We start from the raw sequence: 19186 nt of genomic DNA on the forward strand, positions 1-19186 counted from the left end.
ACCTCTCACCACCAGAGGCCGCTCTTTCCTCTGCAATGGAGACACCTCTTTAAAAAACACCACCACTGGAAACATATACATGATTTTTATTTGCTAACAAGAAATTGAGCTGAATTTGTTTTTTTCTCTCTTTTTTTGCCAAAAACAAAAACACGAAAAAACAAACAGTTTCTTTGTTTTTTGCCCAAAAACGACAAAACAACTTGTTTCTAGTTTCTGATTGTGTCAGTTATTCCCAGAAAACAAACGGTTAAAAGGTCGCTTGGTCAAAAACTATCCCAGTCTCCCTATTGATAATCCTACACAGTGTCTATTTTAACATTATAAATACATTTGTACAGCAAATATGTTGACAGTAATACACAATAATGACATGTGAATGTTTCTTGTATGGGTGTGTGTCAGTGTTATGGGCAGATCCTGTAAAGATTCAAATGTTGAGATTTTATTTTATAGATGTGTTTTTAGAGCAGGACAGAAAAAGCATTGTATGTTATATGATATTGCTTTCTTTAATCATAATTTTGGCTAACAAATGGAGGTATAGCTTATGGCACAGAGGAATACGCTTCATCAAAGTGTGGATACACAGAAAATATGTGTTCGAGACTTGACTTCATTAGTTTTGGTGTTTTCATGGGATTTGTTGCCTAAATGAAAATCATAGATTATCAATAACCACGTTCAACCATGTTGAGAACAGTAAACAGTGTGTTATTAAGTATAAATAGCTTGTGCGTTACATGTTTACTTGCTTACGGCCATACCACCCTGAATACGCCCGATCTCGTCCGATCTCGGAAGCTAAGCAGGGTCGGGCCGGGTCAGTACTTGGATGGGAGACCGCCTGGGAATACCCGGTGCTGTAAGCTTTTCTTTCTCACCCCTCACCACCAGAGGCCGCTCTTTCCTCTGCAATGGAGACACCTCTTTAAAAAACACCACCACTGGAAACATTTACATGATTTTTATTTGCTAATCTGGACTTCATACTGTAGTATATAGTGCCGCGCACTCATACTCTCATAATGATGTCAGTGACGTGTAGGCGGAGTAATACAATGTTTTATGTGTCTAGTTCCCATCTAGCGGTGTGCATGTAATGCTGGTTACAAGTGTGTGTAATAAAGTAACACTCTTTGAGTTAAAGACAAGCCTATGGATATCCGTCATGTGTGTCGAGTCATCCGGTCACGAAGAACTGTAACACATACTCTGTATTATAGTCGACCTGTACTTTTACTTTATTTATACTTTTGGCATTTTTAGCAAATTCATGGATTATATATAGGCTACATAGTTCATCATAATCCTGAATGCTACTGAATATCAAATGTGTCCTCATTTTAAAATAATCCTGGATGTTCTGAAAAAGAAAATGTGCAAAGCACATAATGTGAAGTAGGACAATAACACAGTCCTTTGGTTATATTTCCAAATGTTATTTTTGTGTTTTTTTCTTCACTATGAACACACACTAGCTCATTTTGAGGTAATGTGTACTCACTACAGCACCAAATATGTATATATATATATATATATATATATAAATATGTATATATATATATATATATATATATATATATATATATATATATATATATATATATATATATATATATCAGCAGCTCTGCACACTGTACAAAGAGATCTCCCATCTGCCTGGTGAACATGATTGCTTAAAATGTCAAAATACAAATCAAGTTAAAGTACAGGTAGGCTATAATACAGAGCATGAAGTCCAGATTAGCAAATAAAAATCATGTATATGTTTCCAGTGGTGGTGGTGTTTTTTAAAGAGGTGTCTCCATTGCAGAGGAAAGAGCGGCCTCTGGTGGTGAGAGGTGAGAAAGAAAAGCTTACAGCACCGGGTATTCCCAGGCGGTCTCCCATCCAAGTACTGACCCGGCCCGACCCTGCTTAGCTTCCGAGATCGGACGAGATCGGGCGTATTCAGGGTGGTATGGCCGTAAGCAAGTAAACATGTAACGCACAAGCTATTTATACTTAATAACACACTGTTCACTGTTCTCAACATGGTTGAACGTGGTTATTGATAATCTATGATTTTCATTTAGGCAACAAATCCCATGAAAACACCAAAACTAATGAAGTCAAGTCTCGAACACATATTTTCTGTGTATCCACACTTTGATGAAGCGTATTCCTCTGTGCCATAAGCTATACCTCCATTTGTTAGCCAAAATTATGATTAAAGAAAGCAATATCATATAACATACAATGCTTTTTCTGTCCTGCTCTAAAAACACATCTATAAAATAAAATCTCAACATTTGAATCTTTACAGGATCTGCCCATAACACTGACACACACCCATACAAGAAACATTCACATGTCATTATTGTGTATTACTGTCAACATATTTGCTGTACAAATGTATTTATAATGTTAAAATAGACACTGTGTAGGATTATCAATAGGGAGACTGGGATAGTTTTTGACCAAGCGACCTTTTAACCGTTTGTTTTCTGGGAATAACTGACACAATCAGAAACTAGAAACAAGTTGTTTTGTCGTTTTTGGGCAAAAAACAAAGAAACTGTTTGTTTTTTCGTGTTTTTGTTTTTGGCAAAAAAAGAGAGAAAAAAACAAATTCAGCTCAATTTCTTGTTAGCAAATAAAAATCATGTAAATGTTTCCAGTGGTGGTGTTTTTTAAAGAGGTGTCTCCATTGCAGAGGAAAGAGCGGCCTCTGGTGGTGAGAGGTGAAAAAGAAAAGCTTACAGCACCGGGTATTCCCAGGCAGTCTCCCATCCAAGTACTGACCCGGCCCGACCCTGCTTAGCTTCCGAGATCGGACGAGATCAGGCGTATTCAGGGTGGTATGGCTGCAAGCAAGTAAACATGTAACGCACAAGCTATTTATACTTAATAACACACTGTTAACCGTTCTCAATATGGTTGAACGTGGTTATTGATAATCTATGATTTTCATTTAGGCAACAAATCCCATGAAAACACCAAAACTAATGAAGTCAAGTCTCGAACACATATTTTCTGTGTATCCACACTTTGATGAAGCGTATTCCTCTGTGCCATAAGCTATACCTCCATTTGTTAGCCAAAATTATTATTAAAGAAAGCAATATCATATAACATACAATGCTTTTTCTGTCCTGCTCTAAAAACACATCTATAAAATAAAATCTCAACATTTGAATCTTTACAGGATCTGCCCATAACACTGACACACACCCATACAAGAAACATTCACTCATAACTGTGTACTACTGTCAACATAGTTGTTGTACAAATGTATTTATAATGTTTACACATAGACACTGTGTAGGATTATCAATATATAGTATGAACACAGTAAGATGTTTTTTAATGTACATTTGAATATGGATGTGTAAAACAGAGGAGCAGATATTTAAAGCAGAAACTTTGTCATGTGGTGTCATAGCACCATCTATGTACATACAGCAGGTCCCTGCTATGCATGCTGGCTCTCTTTAATGAAACTGTCATTACTTTTATTTGTTCCACATGTGCTTTAGCTGCTTTAACAAGTGATGTGGTCTGAGTCAGGTCCTAATATTACTGTAGTGGTTTTTCCCTCCTTGCTTCAGAGTGAAAGCAGCTGAAGTGGGCCATTGCCAGCATTCTCTTCACACATCAATGACTGCCAGTCTCATCTTTAACCAGAGGAGAGCAGCATTGGACAGTCGTTTTACTGCAACACTCATAAACGTGTCACTAACTATCTGGTAGTCATTGCAGTCAGTCACAGGTGTTCACATTTATAATGAGCACTAGAGTAAAAGTTAACTTTGTTGTTGAGCAGCACTGCAGTGTGCTTGGTCAGGAAGTACACCTTGGGTGTAGATTTTGGGGGTCAGCAGGGGCACATGTCCCCTTAATATTTATTAGACCATGTGCGTTTTTCATGTGTGATGAAAGTTGCAAGGACTTTCACTTCAGCAGAATTAAAGACATTTACACCATAAACAAAAAAAAAAAGGCACACATGATGCATAAAAATCATCAGCATGGAGGAAATCTACCCCCAACACCCATTCCCACCCCATTTTATATTAGTCCCCCCTAAATGTTGACAAGAATCCTACACCCTTCCTTTGAATTATTTTGATTATTGACTTCATTTATTTCACCTACTTTTAGTATTTATATACGTTTTACCAATTGTGCCTACATGTTTTAACTTGAGAAAATTTGGAATGAACTGCCATTCCGATTAAAAGTGGTCATGTAAACGGTCATTCCGATTGAAAATTAAATCCGATTAAAGGGGGCGGTTTATTCCGTTTGTCATTCCGAATAAAAGAATTTTTGCACTTGTATACACTCATTCCTCTTTAAGTTCATTCCGGTCTTTCTGCGCATGTTCGTTTCCTTGCCCTTCTGGTGCGATGACGTATATAGCGCGCATAGCAAGGGGCTGCATAGCAACGGGCTGAGCTAGAGCAGTCAGACTCGTTGCACTCACCGGTTTCCATTCGCCACAGCACGGTCTTCTACCTCCCTTCTCCTGCTCAACAGACGAAGCATTAGCAGAACAAGGTTGTTGTCGTACTGTTGCTTCAAGAATATAAGCAAAACAAGCCCTAAAAGGCACTAAGAACGGCGGTGTCAAGCATCTTGTTATCTGGAGCGAGGACTACAGTGTTTTCTTCCGATAAACGTAAAAACGTAACATCCGCCCCGACCCCTATCCAATCAGAAACCTTCCCTGCCCCAAACCTTGCGCAGACCTGAATAAAGGCGATTAAACTGATCTCCCGTGTAAATCCTCATTCGGAATGAATATTTCTCATGTAAACTACCTGGAAAAACTTTAATTCCGAATGATTTCATTCAGATTCATTTCATTCCGAATGAGAAGCCATCATGTAACCTCACCCAGTGTGGTATTAGAACTTTTCTTAAAGTGCTGCTGTAACGACATTCACAGCATCACACGTTTTGCCATTGCTGGGTTTTTGATTTTCCTGCATTGTCAATACTGACACTGTGGAAAATCACGTTCCCTTTATTTAAGATTATTTAAAAGTACATTGATTTCACTTCTGCAGAAGTTCTTCTTCTTCTCGTTTTTTTTTTTTGTTTTTTTTTTTTTGTTTGTTTGTTTTTTTTGGTGGCATGTCTCCAGTTCTTGGGCATGTTCTAGAGTATTTGCACACGTCACAACACCTGCGGCGTTACCTCTGCTAATAGGTTACCAAGTGGGATTGATCGTTCAGCACACCTGGGTAAAAGCAGATTTGGATGAACCTTGTGGTGCAGTTGGAGTGGAGTCCTCCGAATTTTTTTTAACAGAAAATTAAGAGAAAATACAGGAGAAGAGAGAATGTTGCTGCAGACGGCCCAGTGTCTGCTAAGTTGTCCCTCCCCCAATCAATCAATCAATCAATCAATCAATCATTAACTCGAATTAGACATGAACTGAATAATCCGTTGTTAACCCCCAATAAACCAATGTAATACAAACTATTAGAAGAACTGAGCTTCCATTGGGATGACATCATGACTGTTTGTTCCTCCGATGAGTCCATCACATTAATTGTATTTGAAGGCATCACTCATTTATTCATTTATTACTTTAAATAGCAGTTATATATCTTTCTTCAGTTGGGATCCGTGCGTAAAAGCGCGTAAGTGGAACTCCCCCCGCCCCCCACGCGCTCACATTTATTTTACCATGGTCGTGCGGTCTGGAGACTCTGAACTAAAGTGCACATCATCGAGCTCAGCGGATCACACGGCATTTCTGCATCTGCGCTGCCTGCAGTCACACAGGGTCATCACGCACCGGGACAGAGCCGCGCAAGAACAAGTGCAGGGAAACTGACACAACAGAGTCGACTCCAGTTTTTGTTTTGGACGACGGGACCGCGCGAGACGGACAGTCCCAGGTTTCCTGTGAGGACCACAGCGCTGATTTTAACTGACGACTGAGAGAAGTGGACCAGCAGCAAATCCAAAGCATGAAGAAGACTCCCAATTCAGGTACAGATGGTTCAGAAACTAGTATGCTAAAATACACTTAATATGGTGGTACTGTATTGCACCGGTCTGACTTATGTAGTCAGATCTGAACTCTGCAGAAGCATAATTACAAGTATGAATTATACATATAAAATGTGACCTCATTTCGGCACAGACTCTAGTGTGATTTATAAAATACTTTTATGTTTTTGCATGTCAAAGTATTTGTGCACAAGCTATGTATAAATATAAAGGGCATACTGTTTATGACATCTATAGTTTGGATGAATGTGTATGTTCTCCTTAAACTTCATTTCTATTCATCTGGAGTTGTCTTTTTCTATCACTGTTCAACTTGCCAAACTCTGTCACTTCACCCCCTCTGTTGTTTTGGGCCAGTTTGTTTTTCGGCTGAGTGTGCAGCACCCAGGGGAGCTCCTCGGGGTCCCCTGGCTATTAAAGTCTGATGTGCATCATCATCTGTCCTTCTCAGCATGACCTTCTGTATGGATGCACTGGCCCCTTCAGGCTGTGCTCTCTGCATGGACTCATAGTGCTGCTGCTGTTGCTGCGTGTGTGTTTGGCTTTTACACACATTTTGGACATTTGGTGGCTCGTGATGTCAGTGTACATGCTTCTGCCTGCTCAAGCCTGCTTCTGTATTGTTGTGCATGCATGGCACAATATATGGAGTGTGACTGTGTGTGTTATACAACACATCTCTGGCTTTGCTCAGGACCCATCTGTGCGTTCCCCCTCTCTCAACATTTAGGAACACAGGATGGGCTCTGGGGAGGAAAATAAAGTGCTCTAGATTAAACAGACGCGGAAATGTGGCACAAGCTGATGCTGTGGAGGCTTGTGTCGAAAAAAAAAGCAGTACACATATTTATTAGTAGTAAGAGTTATTTATTTTGGTCGTCTTTAACTATTTTACAAAAAGAATGTACATAAAAGGTAATGAATAACAAGAAGGCAATTAATTAAAAGGAAACCGATACTGACCAGAAACATGTAGGCTTAAGCACATTACCTACCTTTTTTCCATAGCATATACTAGCGCAATCCTTGCGCTACAAGTTTTAGGCTGTACAAAAACAAAACAAAAACAAACATTTTATTCCATCAATAATCCTAACTTGTTTTTTTTAAACACTGAGAATGAAGAAAACGCTTGTCATTGTTCATTCATGCCATAAAAGACCAAACTAATACCTGTTTTCAAGTTGCTGGATGAAGAGAAAGTCTTTTAATGATGACCAACAAAGTTCTTTCCAGAGGTGTGTTATAGTGTTATTTTTATGACATTCCAGGTGGGTGGCCATTAGAGGCTTACATATCAATGTCGTTTACCAGGTCTAAACTTGAGACTTTCAAGTCACCAGTAAGAGGCGTCAAGTCTCTAATCTTCACTCTTGTGACTTATCCCTAATCAAGTCTAAATCTTTAGTCACTCTTTTTTTTTAATCTCTGTCTTTGCTACTACATGGTCCACATTTGATTTTCTGCACCCCTGAAAAGAAACTGCCAGAATTTAAAAAAAAAAAAACACCCTCACCCTCCTCCTGCACCTTTCCCCTCTCTGTCTTAAGCCCCTCCTACCAGACGAGCACGCATATCTACACGCTTCCTGCAGTAACCTGTATGAATACTCGTCATTCATTTCAATCATCCTGATCATGATTGTGATCTTGATTCCGTTATGTAGTGCCAATTCCATAAGTATTGCTGTCCCGTGTTCTTTGTAAACTAGTGAGCCTGTAAAGCCCATTAGATGACACACTGTGATTCGAGATTCCAGCTAACATTAGCTTCATGAACATGAACTTCAATCAGCCGCAGCCATGAGCCTTAACAATTAGCAACATTTTCTTTCTATCCCTGAGACACTTTGCCGATAATGACTCAAGTTTTGTTGCATTTATTGTCAGACTCTATGATAGTACGCTCAAAGATTATTGGGGATTCTTGCCCCATGACAAACAAAAACAAAACAAAACAAAACAAAACAAAAAAATCCTGCCTACCCCAGCTTTAACAAATATCACAAACACAGCGGCAGTCTGGAGCCGTTGGAAATCAGTGCTTGACCTTTCAAGAAAGAAAGGTCATACTTAGAGGGACTGGCCTGTTTAAGGAGTCTTATCACTAACTGTCAGTTTCTATCTCTGGAGAGCCTCACTGCTGCACCTGCACTGACATAGCACTGCTATACAAACAAACTTAAACTCTTTGCCATTGTCTTTATCCTGGGGTGGACTGGTAGCTCTTTTGGTGGTCAGATTTCCCAGGAGGCTGGAAGTAGGCATTGTCACTTAAGGTGTCTGTTGGTTGCAGTTTTCAGGTAATGTGTCATTTTTCCCACACTTTTCTCAGAAAACAAAGTCCACATGTAATATTTCATCTAAGAGGCTTGGAAAAGCAAATTGTCCGTCACTGATGACTGAATAAGGCCGAGTATTTTAACCCTGAGGCCTTTATGTACTTTGATCTTTAGGGTTGGCTGGTAGTCTGATCTCTCTCCAGGCGAAGACAAACAAAGACCAGGCACCCGCACTCAGCTCAAAGCTCGTAGTAGCTCCAGCAGTTTCTCCACACACCATCTTGACCTCAAGGTGTCAAATTATCTGTCAGGCTGGAGGATTTCATGGCTGAACTGAGAGAGAACCCAATTAGCAATACCACAATGTGTTTCCTAATGAGGATGCTTTCAGTAGGGAGCCTTTGGTCTTCTACTACATATCCTTCAACTTATCCCAAAAGTTACAGTTTGAGTGGGCCGTCTCAGAGTGTGATAATGCAGGAGAAAGCACATGTTTGAAGTTTAATCGAGAGCAGCTTTCATGTTCTAAAACAGCTGGTACAGACCAAGAACCTTGGTGTGAAAAACCGTTTCATATTGAATCCCTATTATGTTGTTGTAAACATGTTTCATGTCCTACTATCTCTATTTTCCTTTGAGGATTTTGTCATAAAAGCAGACCAATACCTCAATAACAATGACCAAAAGCTACACTCTAATACAACTTCAAAGCTTTGTTTTTAGAAATACGCCACATGTGTTTTGGGAAGAGTGCATTAGATCCATGTTTTCTCCAGTCACTCAAGCTTAATTTCACTCTCCAAGTGGGAGCATTGTGTTGTCCCTCAGATCACCAACAAAAATATGTTGGCTCCATTTAGGAAAGTCCATAGAGACCTGGAGCTTGTTGGGCTTAATGAACTGGATGTACCCAATGTTGTTCTGTAGTTTCAAGTAATGTGACCCTGAATGAACAGGGAGACCCAGCGGAGTAAAAGCACTGTTCCTCCCCCCTTTTTTTCTTTCTATCTTCCTACGCATGAGAGATCCCAGTCAGCTGTGCTATATATTCTCATGGTTGGGTCATTTTACAAAAACAGGCTCGTCCTCAGCTTGAATAGACTCCTTTGTGGTGAACATTTGCTGGGGCTGGTTGTGTGGATTTGTTAGACTTTTCATCTTTGATAGAAAATTTCATAAAACTCAGGGAAGCATTCTTGATGTTGATTTGCGGACTGAACTGACAGATGTGGTATTTTTAGGTCGTCATGTTAGAACCATAGACTTTATATAGAACGCACGCTGACTACCACAGTGCTGGATGTCTTGGGGAAACATTCTCATCTCTGCCAACTTTACAAGGAAATGACTTATTATTAACAATGACTCAACATGTCAGCGCTGTGCAGCACTCTAGAGGGGGTGATGGACAGGATTTAGCCTTCTGGATTAGATGTAGTGGGTGACATGTGCATACTTTGGCCCACACACTACAATATTTGACTAAGCTGAATTTTGTTAGAGCATGTTAAACTGGAAAGGTACTTCTAATGAGAACAGATCACTTATTTAATGCAGGTCCTATCAATTAGGACTTAAAGAAACACAATGGAGGATTGTGCTTTTAACAGTATTGTCTGTTACAACTGTCGCAAAAACTTTATGCGCGTGCATTTGTTGACAAGCCAATGATACTGGTGAACTTCCTGAAGCTGGCCGTGTAATGCGCAACAACACATCCTGGCAAAAGCAAGTTCAAACACTGACACTGAGATGGCAGATGCTGAGCGGACGTAGGCAGGCAGGTCTGGCGCTCCAGCATTCTTGCTACAAAAAGCAACAAACTTTGTACCGCCATCCCTGCTTTTTATTCTTTTTGTGACTTTACTTTTACTTCTGTGTACTTCTGCACTCTCTGTCTAAAAGTTATGATCAGGCCTACTCTCCAGCTAAGGGCAGCCAGCACCTATTGTTTACAAGATTCATGAATGCTAACCGAGCAAGAACGCCACCAGATAAACACCAATCTACAAAGGCACCCGGCTGTCTCATGGGGCTTGTGCATCTCACAGTCATTCTCCTTCTGGCTGGAGATGTAGAAATAAACCCTGGTCCAACACCTTTGGACATATCTAGCCTGGAGACACAACACCCGGCCCAACCGACTAGGCTAGCCCAACCATGGCTAATGTTAGCACAACTGCGGCAACAAGCCATGTTAGTCTGGCTCCCTGCGCCGGTAACTGGGTAGCCACAGCAGCTTCTACATCAGCTAACGTTACCACAACAACTCACCTGGACTCCCCCGTCATTCCCTGGGCACCTGCCACCACTGTCACTATGGCCAGCCTGGTCCTCACTGCTGCGGGGAGATCCCTTACTGCTGATGTCCAGGTCGCCAGCTTGGTTACCATTACTCAGGCCTGAGCAGCAGCTAACACAGACTCCATCCTCTGTCTCCTCCCCTGAGCCGCAGTGGCAGCAACAGCAGTGGCAGCAGCGTCCTCTCCAGTGGTTGGGCGCCCACAGCCTACAGCTGAGCAACTGGATGTGTCCTCCACCGAGCCGCTTACCGAAATGAATGCCATGACAACCACGTCTAACTTTGTTCACCTGGGTTCAGCTACGCTACTCTAAAGAGAGGAGGGGGATATGACGTATGCCGTAAAGCAGCCAAATTTTGTAGTCCTTTTTGTGTCCGGGTTCCTACCCGAACCCTGAAACTGCATAGTGCCAGTGCAAGCGAAACAGATGCTCTCAAGCAATGACGGAGGTGTCATCCAACCTACTGTGAGTTGATGTACCATCACAAGGATCTTAGATATACATTTTGAGGGCTCAAAAAACTCCATTATGTTGCTTTAAAGGGTAACTTTGGTATTTTTCAACCTGGCCTGTATTTCCCCATTGTTTTGTATCTAAGTGACTAAAGGCTGCTCAGATTGTTCCAAAAAGTGTGGAATCTGGAAAGGATCCCTCTTTTATATAACTTTTGTTTATACCTTTTTGATGTACTGTGGTTAGCCACTGCTGCTGTGTGAGCCCCACAGCTGTGGGGTAGAGCTACTGAAGTAAGTGGCTAGTTTCGGAAGTTATGTTATTGCCGGCACTATAGTGGCAAGTATAGGCTGCATACGTTAGCTGAACAAAGCAGCATGCATACATTAATGTTTGTGCTCCATGCATCCATGCTAAAGAGGGCTGCAGATGGGCTGACAGAGCTTGTGTACTAGAGGATGTTACCCAGCCCCACCCACTCCCTCAGTCTCTTTACATTCACACACACACACACACTCACTCACACACACACACACACACAAACACATACACAGTAAGCAAGGGTTGGGGTGGTCGTAAATTAAATAACAGTATTTACATTTCGTGATGATTATATTTTCCCCTGTCAGAAAGATTCAGGGCGAGACACAAAACATTCCTGGTTAAAGCCCTGGAAATCTGATGCCGATGACACCAATGATGACGATTCCCACGGTCATGAAATTCCAAGAGTTACAAAGTTAGATTATTAAAATTAAATATAAGACCTGCCTGTAAATGGTTTGGAAGTAACATAATGTTTTGGAAAAGTTTTGAATGCACATTGCTTAGGCTATATAGGTTTAAATTATATTCATAAAAATCACAAAACATTGAACGATGAGTAAAATCAATTCCTTGTATTACTAATTTAAAATCTAGTGCTGCCTTGTGTGACCATTGAAAAGTCACTTGTATCACGGTATATGTCACATCATCAACAAGCAAAAAGCAATACTGTAGCGAATTGCACCGACATCTACAGGATCTTCAATCTTTGCAAAGTAGCAACAGTGCCAGTCTGGTCTATTGGCTTATGAAGCTAGTTGATCTAGTTGCGTGTGTTTAATCATAAGAGTAAAAATACTAGTCTACTACAGCTGCAGATCAACACAGTCATTCAGTTCGCTGACGCATCAAGCTCAGACCTTTTTTTTTTTTTTGGAGGGGGGAGACTGGATACAGTACTTAAACTCTTGAAAATGACATGGCATTTTAAACTGCAGCATCAATCATGTCATCCATCCTCCCACTACAACCCCAGTAGGTCCCATGGAGACCGAGCAGATGAGGAGAGTCAATACAGCTCTTTATTTCACTTCAACAATGGCTCTTCAGTGACAACTGAGCTGGATTCCCTTCAGTCTGAGTCATATATTGGCCTGGACTGCCACCACATTCACTACTACTCCCCGTGATAATAGAGCTGTCTTTATTACATTGCTATTCATCGGTGAGCATGTATTTAATTCACCACCTGAGAGTCAAGCTGCCAGGCTCTTGGGTTCATATAATCCTTATCACATTAAAATCCCTGCTCGAAAGCCTCCGTGAGTATTAGACTACCTTTATCAGTCTTCTTCCGTGAGTGCCAAGTACAAAAGCTCACGGTCTTAGCCCCCAAGGGCTGCCTTAGATACCAGTTATTCAACAAAAGTTTCTCTCATGGAAAGAACTTTTTCCCCTTAGATAAACTTTCCCTTAGCTATTAGCTTAATCCTTTCACTCCCACTACAGGAAGTGACACATGGATTTTGTTCCGTCTCTTATGGTTTTATCTCTCAGTTTATCTCTCCTCACAGCTGTAATTCCTGTCTGATTAAACTTTGCTTTAGGCTCTGAAAAGCTGACCCACGCTCTCGTAATGCATGCGTACCATGAGGGAGACCTCTCTCCCAGCTGAATAGTCCCAGAGACGCTTGCCTTGCACATGCACACGAGTATGACATCATCTGCCACTGTGTCAGAGTTTGGTTATAAATAGAGATGGTCGACGATGACGTTTCAGCTTAACAAAGCCCCCCCTGTGAATAACATAAGGATGAAAACGGGCCATGTCACTGTTGCTTATCGTGATGAGCAGCCAGTCAGTCGTGACTGATTTTGCCTCATGTTCATTAAAGACACACCTGATGTTACAAGCAGATGCCATTAGTAAAGCATGGGGCTGATCATAACAAGAGCATCACTGCTACTTTGCATTTGTGTTTTTGTCATCTTTTGATGTAGTACAAGGAATAACATTAACATTTATATTCTCCATGTGAGAGAGGTTTTGGTTGCGTATGTGTGTATACAAATTAATGTGGTTTAGACAAAAAGAAACATAGGTGACCTTATCCTTATTTATTACAGTAGATCTGGTGATGTGCAAAATGCACATTGCACATTTTCTTTTCAACCATAACACTAAACACACATACACTGATCAACCAAAATGTTAAAACTACTGGCAAGTGGAGTTAATTACATTGATAATTTTGATACAGTGCAATGTTCTGCTGGGAAACCTTGGTTGCTGGCATTCAGATGGATGCCAGCTGACATGCTCCACCTCCTTAAACACCACTGCAGACCCCCCTCCGCCATGGAAACGGCACTCTCCAAAGGCAGTGCCCCCCGCCCAGCAGGACAATGTACCATGCTGTACCATCAAAACTGCTCAGGAATGGACCACAGTGTGTGACAAAGAGCTCAACTTGGCCTCCAAATTCTCCAGATCCCAGTCCAATCAAGTATCCATGGGACGTGTTGTCACTTTACCTCACAACCCACGGCACTGAACAGATCTGCCGCCAACGCCCTGGTGCCAGACTCCACAGGACACCTCGAGAGGTCCTGTGTTCATGCTTCGACAAGTCAGAGCCAAGTCCAATCCAAGGAGGACCTACCATGGATCAGGGGCACCTCTGAGGTACTGGCACATCCCACAGATGTTCGACCATGTCAGGATCCTCAGGCCATTCCTGAGCAGTTTCTATGGTGCGGCACGGTGCATTGTCCTGCTGTGGGGCTCTTCTGCCATCAGGGAGTGTTGTTGCCATGAGAGGGGTTGCTATCTTTGCAATAGTGTTTGGGTGGTTGGCACGTGTCAAGTGGCATCGTGGTAAATGCCAGGACCCAATGTTTCCCAGCAGAACATTGCATTGTAACGAAGTGATCAAGTGGTTTTAATGTTTTCGCTGATTGGTGTATACAGAGATCTGAATTCTAGAAACTGGCTCACTATATTTTCCAATAATGGTTTCAGCCTATGGTTTACTTGACCTCTTTGCATTTTCCATTTATTTAAAATTGTTACAAATTGTTACAAATGTTCAGTGTTGTTGTTCTTGTTTTCAGCTGCATGTATATTTCTGTGCACCTACACTGAGAGCAACACACACACACACACCAAAAAGGGTCAAATTCCTAGTATGTGCACACATACTTGGCCATTAAAGCTGATTCTGATTTTAAAAGGTTTTCTTTGGCCGACCAAGAGAGCTTTTCCAGTGATATATGTATGTACACCTTTTTCACATTAGGTTCTTGGTACACAGGCAAAAGAAAAAGCAGAATAAATCTGCTACCTATTTTCTTGATTAATGGTTTTGGTCAATAAAACATCAACAAACAGTGAAAAATGTCCGTCACAATTTCCTAAAGCCCAAGATGATGTCATCAGATGTCTTGTTTTGTCCGACTAACAGTCCAAAACCTATAAGATATTCAGTTTACTATAATATTAAAACCAGCAAATTCTCACATTTAAGAAACTTGAAGCAGCATTATCCAGCCCAGCTGACAGAAGTAAGTGTTGGCATTGTATGTTTCTGCAAACCATAGATACATTACATTGTAGGTGACACCTGCCAAGATGCAGATCACTATTGGAGACCAACAAACAACAAAAGCAGTTGTTATTTAGCCATCAACCATATCATTGCTGCCTTTCCAGTGGCTTTTTAGACATTTAATGTGGTTTGGTTTTTTGCAACTCCTTGCTGTGTTTCCAACTGGAATAGTGGCAAGAAAAGCAGTTGTTTTTTAATAACACATTTCTACATATCTCTGATTAATGCCACAAAAAGCAGCTGTTTTTTTTATTGCAACATTGCTGAGTTTCCAGCCAGGATTGTGCCGGGCATTTTAATCTAAAACATGATCCTTTCCTAACCATAACCAAGTAGGATTCATGCCTAAACTTAACCACACATTAACCCCAGCGTTGTTAAGATGTAAAGTTTCAATGTATTCACAACATTGAAATGTACAGATATTACGTATCCATGGTTTGCAGTAATGTACAATGCCAACATTTATTCTGGCAACTAGGTTCCATTTTCTTCAGCATTTCTGCCTGAAACATTATGTAAATGATGAATTAATAAATCAATATGGCTAATACTATTGGCTTGTATTAGCTTATCACAGATATATATTTACACCAGCATGTAGGGCAGCTATGTTATGAATTTATGTCAAATGACTGATTTTTTTTCAACTTTCAAATATCAATATTGATATTGACCAAAAAATAAAAAGTCATCTATTAGGGGAACCAGAAAGCTCTGATTCTAATTTATTATACACGACATTGCGTAATGGCTCAGTGTGGCAGTGCATAGATACAGTATGTGTTTCACACTCAGTCGTCTTGCATTTATTTGGGACGTGCGCCGCTGCCAAACTCCACATGAACAGAGATCACCACAGAGCTCATGTGTCAGGAGCTTGCTGTGTGTGTGTGTGTGTGTGTGTCCGCATGCATGTGTCTTGTGTATATGTGTGTGTATGTATGTGTGCAGAGTATAGTGTAGACTGTCTGGGTCCGAGTTGTGGATTTAGACATCAGGAGCTTGGCATGCTGATTACAGAGGTCCGAAGCCACAGGGAACCACAGGAACTCTCTTCTCGTTCTCCCTTTTCTCCCTTTCTCCAGCGCCACCCCTCCATCAGTTCAGGCTAATTTGCGCAGATGGAGGTGAAAGCAGCGGGCCTCAGGCTAATGTGGCTGGGTTATGATAATCAGCCAAATCACATAGCTTTGCTCCTCTCATCCATGCTCCATCTAAGCTTTACCTGTACTCAATTACCTAATGCACAGTTAAGCAGTGTGGATGGTAACAGCACAAAGCACAATGAGCTGTGTTACACACTGTAGCGAACACTAAGCACTGCTGACAGACTGTTATTGTTCCAGCTTAACTAATTTCATATGGATTTGTGAAGCCAACATTTCAGGCTGTTTTTACTCTTCCTTCAGTGCCACTCAAAACCACAAAAGGAGTCCTTGCACAAATCCTGCAGAATTGATGAAAGGTGGCCTCTCCTCTATCTGCTATATCCACATAGTGTCCACATACTTATCAATTGCTACAACAGGCTCCCTCTTTCCTGCAAGGGATCTGGAACTTTGAGGATATCCCATTTTTACGTCTCTTGCTGCCAGCTCCCTCTCACATCTAATGATTACCTTATGGAGAGGAGGAAATAGCCAGCAGTGTTACCACAGCCATGCTGGGACAGACAGACTGCACTACTAGCACTTTTACAGCCTCTGACAGTCCAAATGACCTGAGAGTGGGATTTAAAATGTCAAAGAACTGGAAGAGAGGAGCCTGCATGACTTATATGTTAAAGGAATGGATTTTCTGCGAACTGAATGGACTGTGTGAGTGTGCTCCTCTCCGTATGTGTGTGTCATGCGTAGCAGGGTCATGTATTGGTTATCATCATAATTTTTTCTGGTTCTCGCAGAGGATTGGTTCAGTGCATCTCAGCGCTGACTGGAAGAAGTGCCAGTTGCTGACTCAACATCAGTAATGTAACTTTGGCCATGGGTTTTGCACTCTGTTTTGACTACCGATTTCATGAGCTGTGAAACATCTTCAGTGGTTGAGAGTTTGTGATAAGCTGTTAGTAATTATAAAGGTCAGTATTTCTGTGTGGAATTTTTTTTTACTCGTCAGTGGATTATTCATAGCGCTGGAGGACATTTAGGTCTCTCCCTCTTAAAATTTGTAGTATTTTTAGCTATGCTAAACTGAATTATTAGCTAGTGCCTCTAGCAGGTCTGACCTTTGCGTTGTCCGATATTTTGGTTTACATTTATGTCCAAATATCTGCACAGCTTATGATGCTCTCAACAGACCCAGCAGCTGTGGGGGCATCAGATAAACCAGTGGTTCTCAAACTTTTTGTCATAATATACCCTCCTTTTAAACATTTTTTTCAGCCAAGTAGTCCCTGACCAACGCAAAACATTTTTGATAAGAAAAGAAAAGAAAAGAAAAAACTTTCGCCATTAGTGATTTACTAACATCTGGGCCACAGTGCCTGGGTGAACAGCGTATGACCTCACTGAACTGCTGTTGCACAGAGGCCTGTAGTGTTCACACACACAGTGTTGCTGCTGTGGCTCTGCTGCAGAGCTGCCTGCTGCTGTAACAACTGTATTTTACAATTAGAAGCTGACACATTTATGGAGCCCTGCAAGCCACTGCATTGTTAACAACACGGTCATGACAGTATTTCATAAGAAATGTCAGTGACAGATACATACATTGAAACTGTACTGAAAGATGATATAACGTCAATATGATTATCAAAAGATCATATTCACTGTCTGTTTTTTGCTGAAAACTAAGTGCATCATACACAAAAAACATATTTAGATGTTCCATAGTAGAGCAGCAGTCCTGAGTGGCGATGCTCATGTGGGTAGCTTGGCTGTTCTAAACTGCTGACACAGACACCGAAATAAAAAACGAGGTTCTGCAATGCACAAGCACTGCTCACACAGGCACTGTGACCCACGCATAATCCCTTCATTTGTTAACACAAGGATTCTGCTGACACTGCAAAAACCGCTCAGGAATGGCCCTAGGAACTTGACGAAGAACTCAAGGCCCTGACCTGGCCTCCACATTCCCTAGACCCCAATCCGATCGAACATCTGTTGGACATGCTGGTACCCCAGCTCACACCCAGCAGGTCTCAGAGGATCCACCGCCAAAGCCCCGGTGCCAAACACCACAGGACACCCCCAGAGGTCCAATGTCCATGCTTCGACAGGGCCAAGTCTGATCCAAGGAGGCCTCACCTTGGATCGTGGGTACTTCTGGGGTACTGGTACATCCAAAGAATGCTTGATTCGACCTGACTGGAGGCCAGGTTGATGTCTTGAGCTCTTTGTCACATTCCTCAGGCCATTTCTGAGCAGTTTCTGTGGTGTGACGTGCTACATTGTTTTGTGATGTGTGGCCTGTCATTGGGGAGTAATGATGCCATGAGGGGATGTACTTAGTCTGTAACAGTGTTTGGGTGGGTGGTGTTGTTCAGGTGACATCCACATGAATGCCAGGAGCAAAAGTTTCAGCAGAACATTGCATTCTAACAAAGTGATCAGTGCTCTTCACTTCACCCACCAGTGGTTTTTATGTTTTTGTTGATCGATGTATTCTTATAATAGTATTGAAATAAAAGGGATTAATTAATTATTAAAATAAATAATTACTTAATTTGTAAAGTGAGCCACAGAATAATTCTGACTGGACAAAAAACAATTCAGTGCACAAGATTTGACCAACAGTTTGTTATGGATCAACACCGCCAATAAGACACAAATATTCACTCTTTCAGTTTGCAATATAAGACAATTCTTTGATTCACCATGAAGTTCTCTTATAGAGTTGGAGGAAATGTTTTTCCATTAAATAAAACCTCTGGAGTACAAAAAGTTTGAGCTTCGTCCACACACTTGGCATCACCTCCACAAGCTGGGCACTACGAACCGCATCAACAGCACTAAAGTACAGACTTTTCCCCAAAAACAGACGAGTAGGGAACTTTTCAGTGCCCAAATTATCCAGGGCATGAGTGGTAACCTATAGCTTGGAGCTCAAGTTTCATGTTCATTTTGCAGGAGTTCAAGTCTAACATTAGTATGGTGGTAAGGGATAGTGACTGTTGTACTGATATTTTTTGCTGCACCTGCTTTGCTGCTGTTTGTCACAAAAGCAGTGAAAGTTGCTGATTGTGTCGCAGCCTCTACAGTGCCTGTAGGTCTTTTTTATACTACTTTCCAATATCCATAACAACATTTGCATCACT

General features: G+C 41.3%; 1 protein-coding gene and 3 non-coding genes across 4 annotated transcripts in view; 2 read left to right on the plus strand and 2 right to left on the minus strand.

Annotated features, from left to right (window-relative positions):
• The first annotated feature begins 753 nt into the window (after positions 1-753).
• LOC125886679 (5S ribosomal RNA) lies at positions 754-872 on the plus strand. Its single transcript, XR_007449088.1, has one exon. It is a non-coding gene; the product is annotated as a 5S ribosomal RNA (ribosomal RNA).
• Positions 873-1856: 984 nt separating this feature from the next.
• On the minus strand, positions 1857-1975 carry LOC125886680 (5S ribosomal RNA). Its single transcript, XR_007449089.1, has one exon. It is a non-coding gene; the product is annotated as a 5S ribosomal RNA (ribosomal RNA).
• A 763-nt stretch (positions 1976-2738) lies between these two features.
• Positions 2739-2857, minus strand: LOC125886651 (5S ribosomal RNA). The gene has a single exon (XR_007449065.1). It is a non-coding gene; the product is annotated as a 5S ribosomal RNA (ribosomal RNA).
• Positions 2858-5727: 2870 nt separating this feature from the next.
• septin9b (septin 9b) overlaps positions 5728-19186 on the plus strand; it is a 99221-nt gene continuing 85762 nt past the window's right edge. The window contains exon 1 of the mRNA XM_049570364.1: positions 5728-5991. Coding sequence (XP_049426321.1) covers positions 5970-5991 — 22 coding nt within the window. The 5' untranslated portion in view covers positions 5728-5969. The remainder of the gene's footprint in view (positions 5992-19186) is intronic.

Source organism: Epinephelus fuscoguttatus, linkage group LG3 (assembly GCF_011397635.1).
Source record: "Epinephelus fuscoguttatus linkage group LG3, E.fuscoguttatus.final_Chr_v1".
In the NCBI taxonomy this organism is placed as follows: Eukaryota; Metazoa; Chordata; class Actinopteri; order Perciformes; family Serranidae; genus Epinephelus; species Epinephelus fuscoguttatus.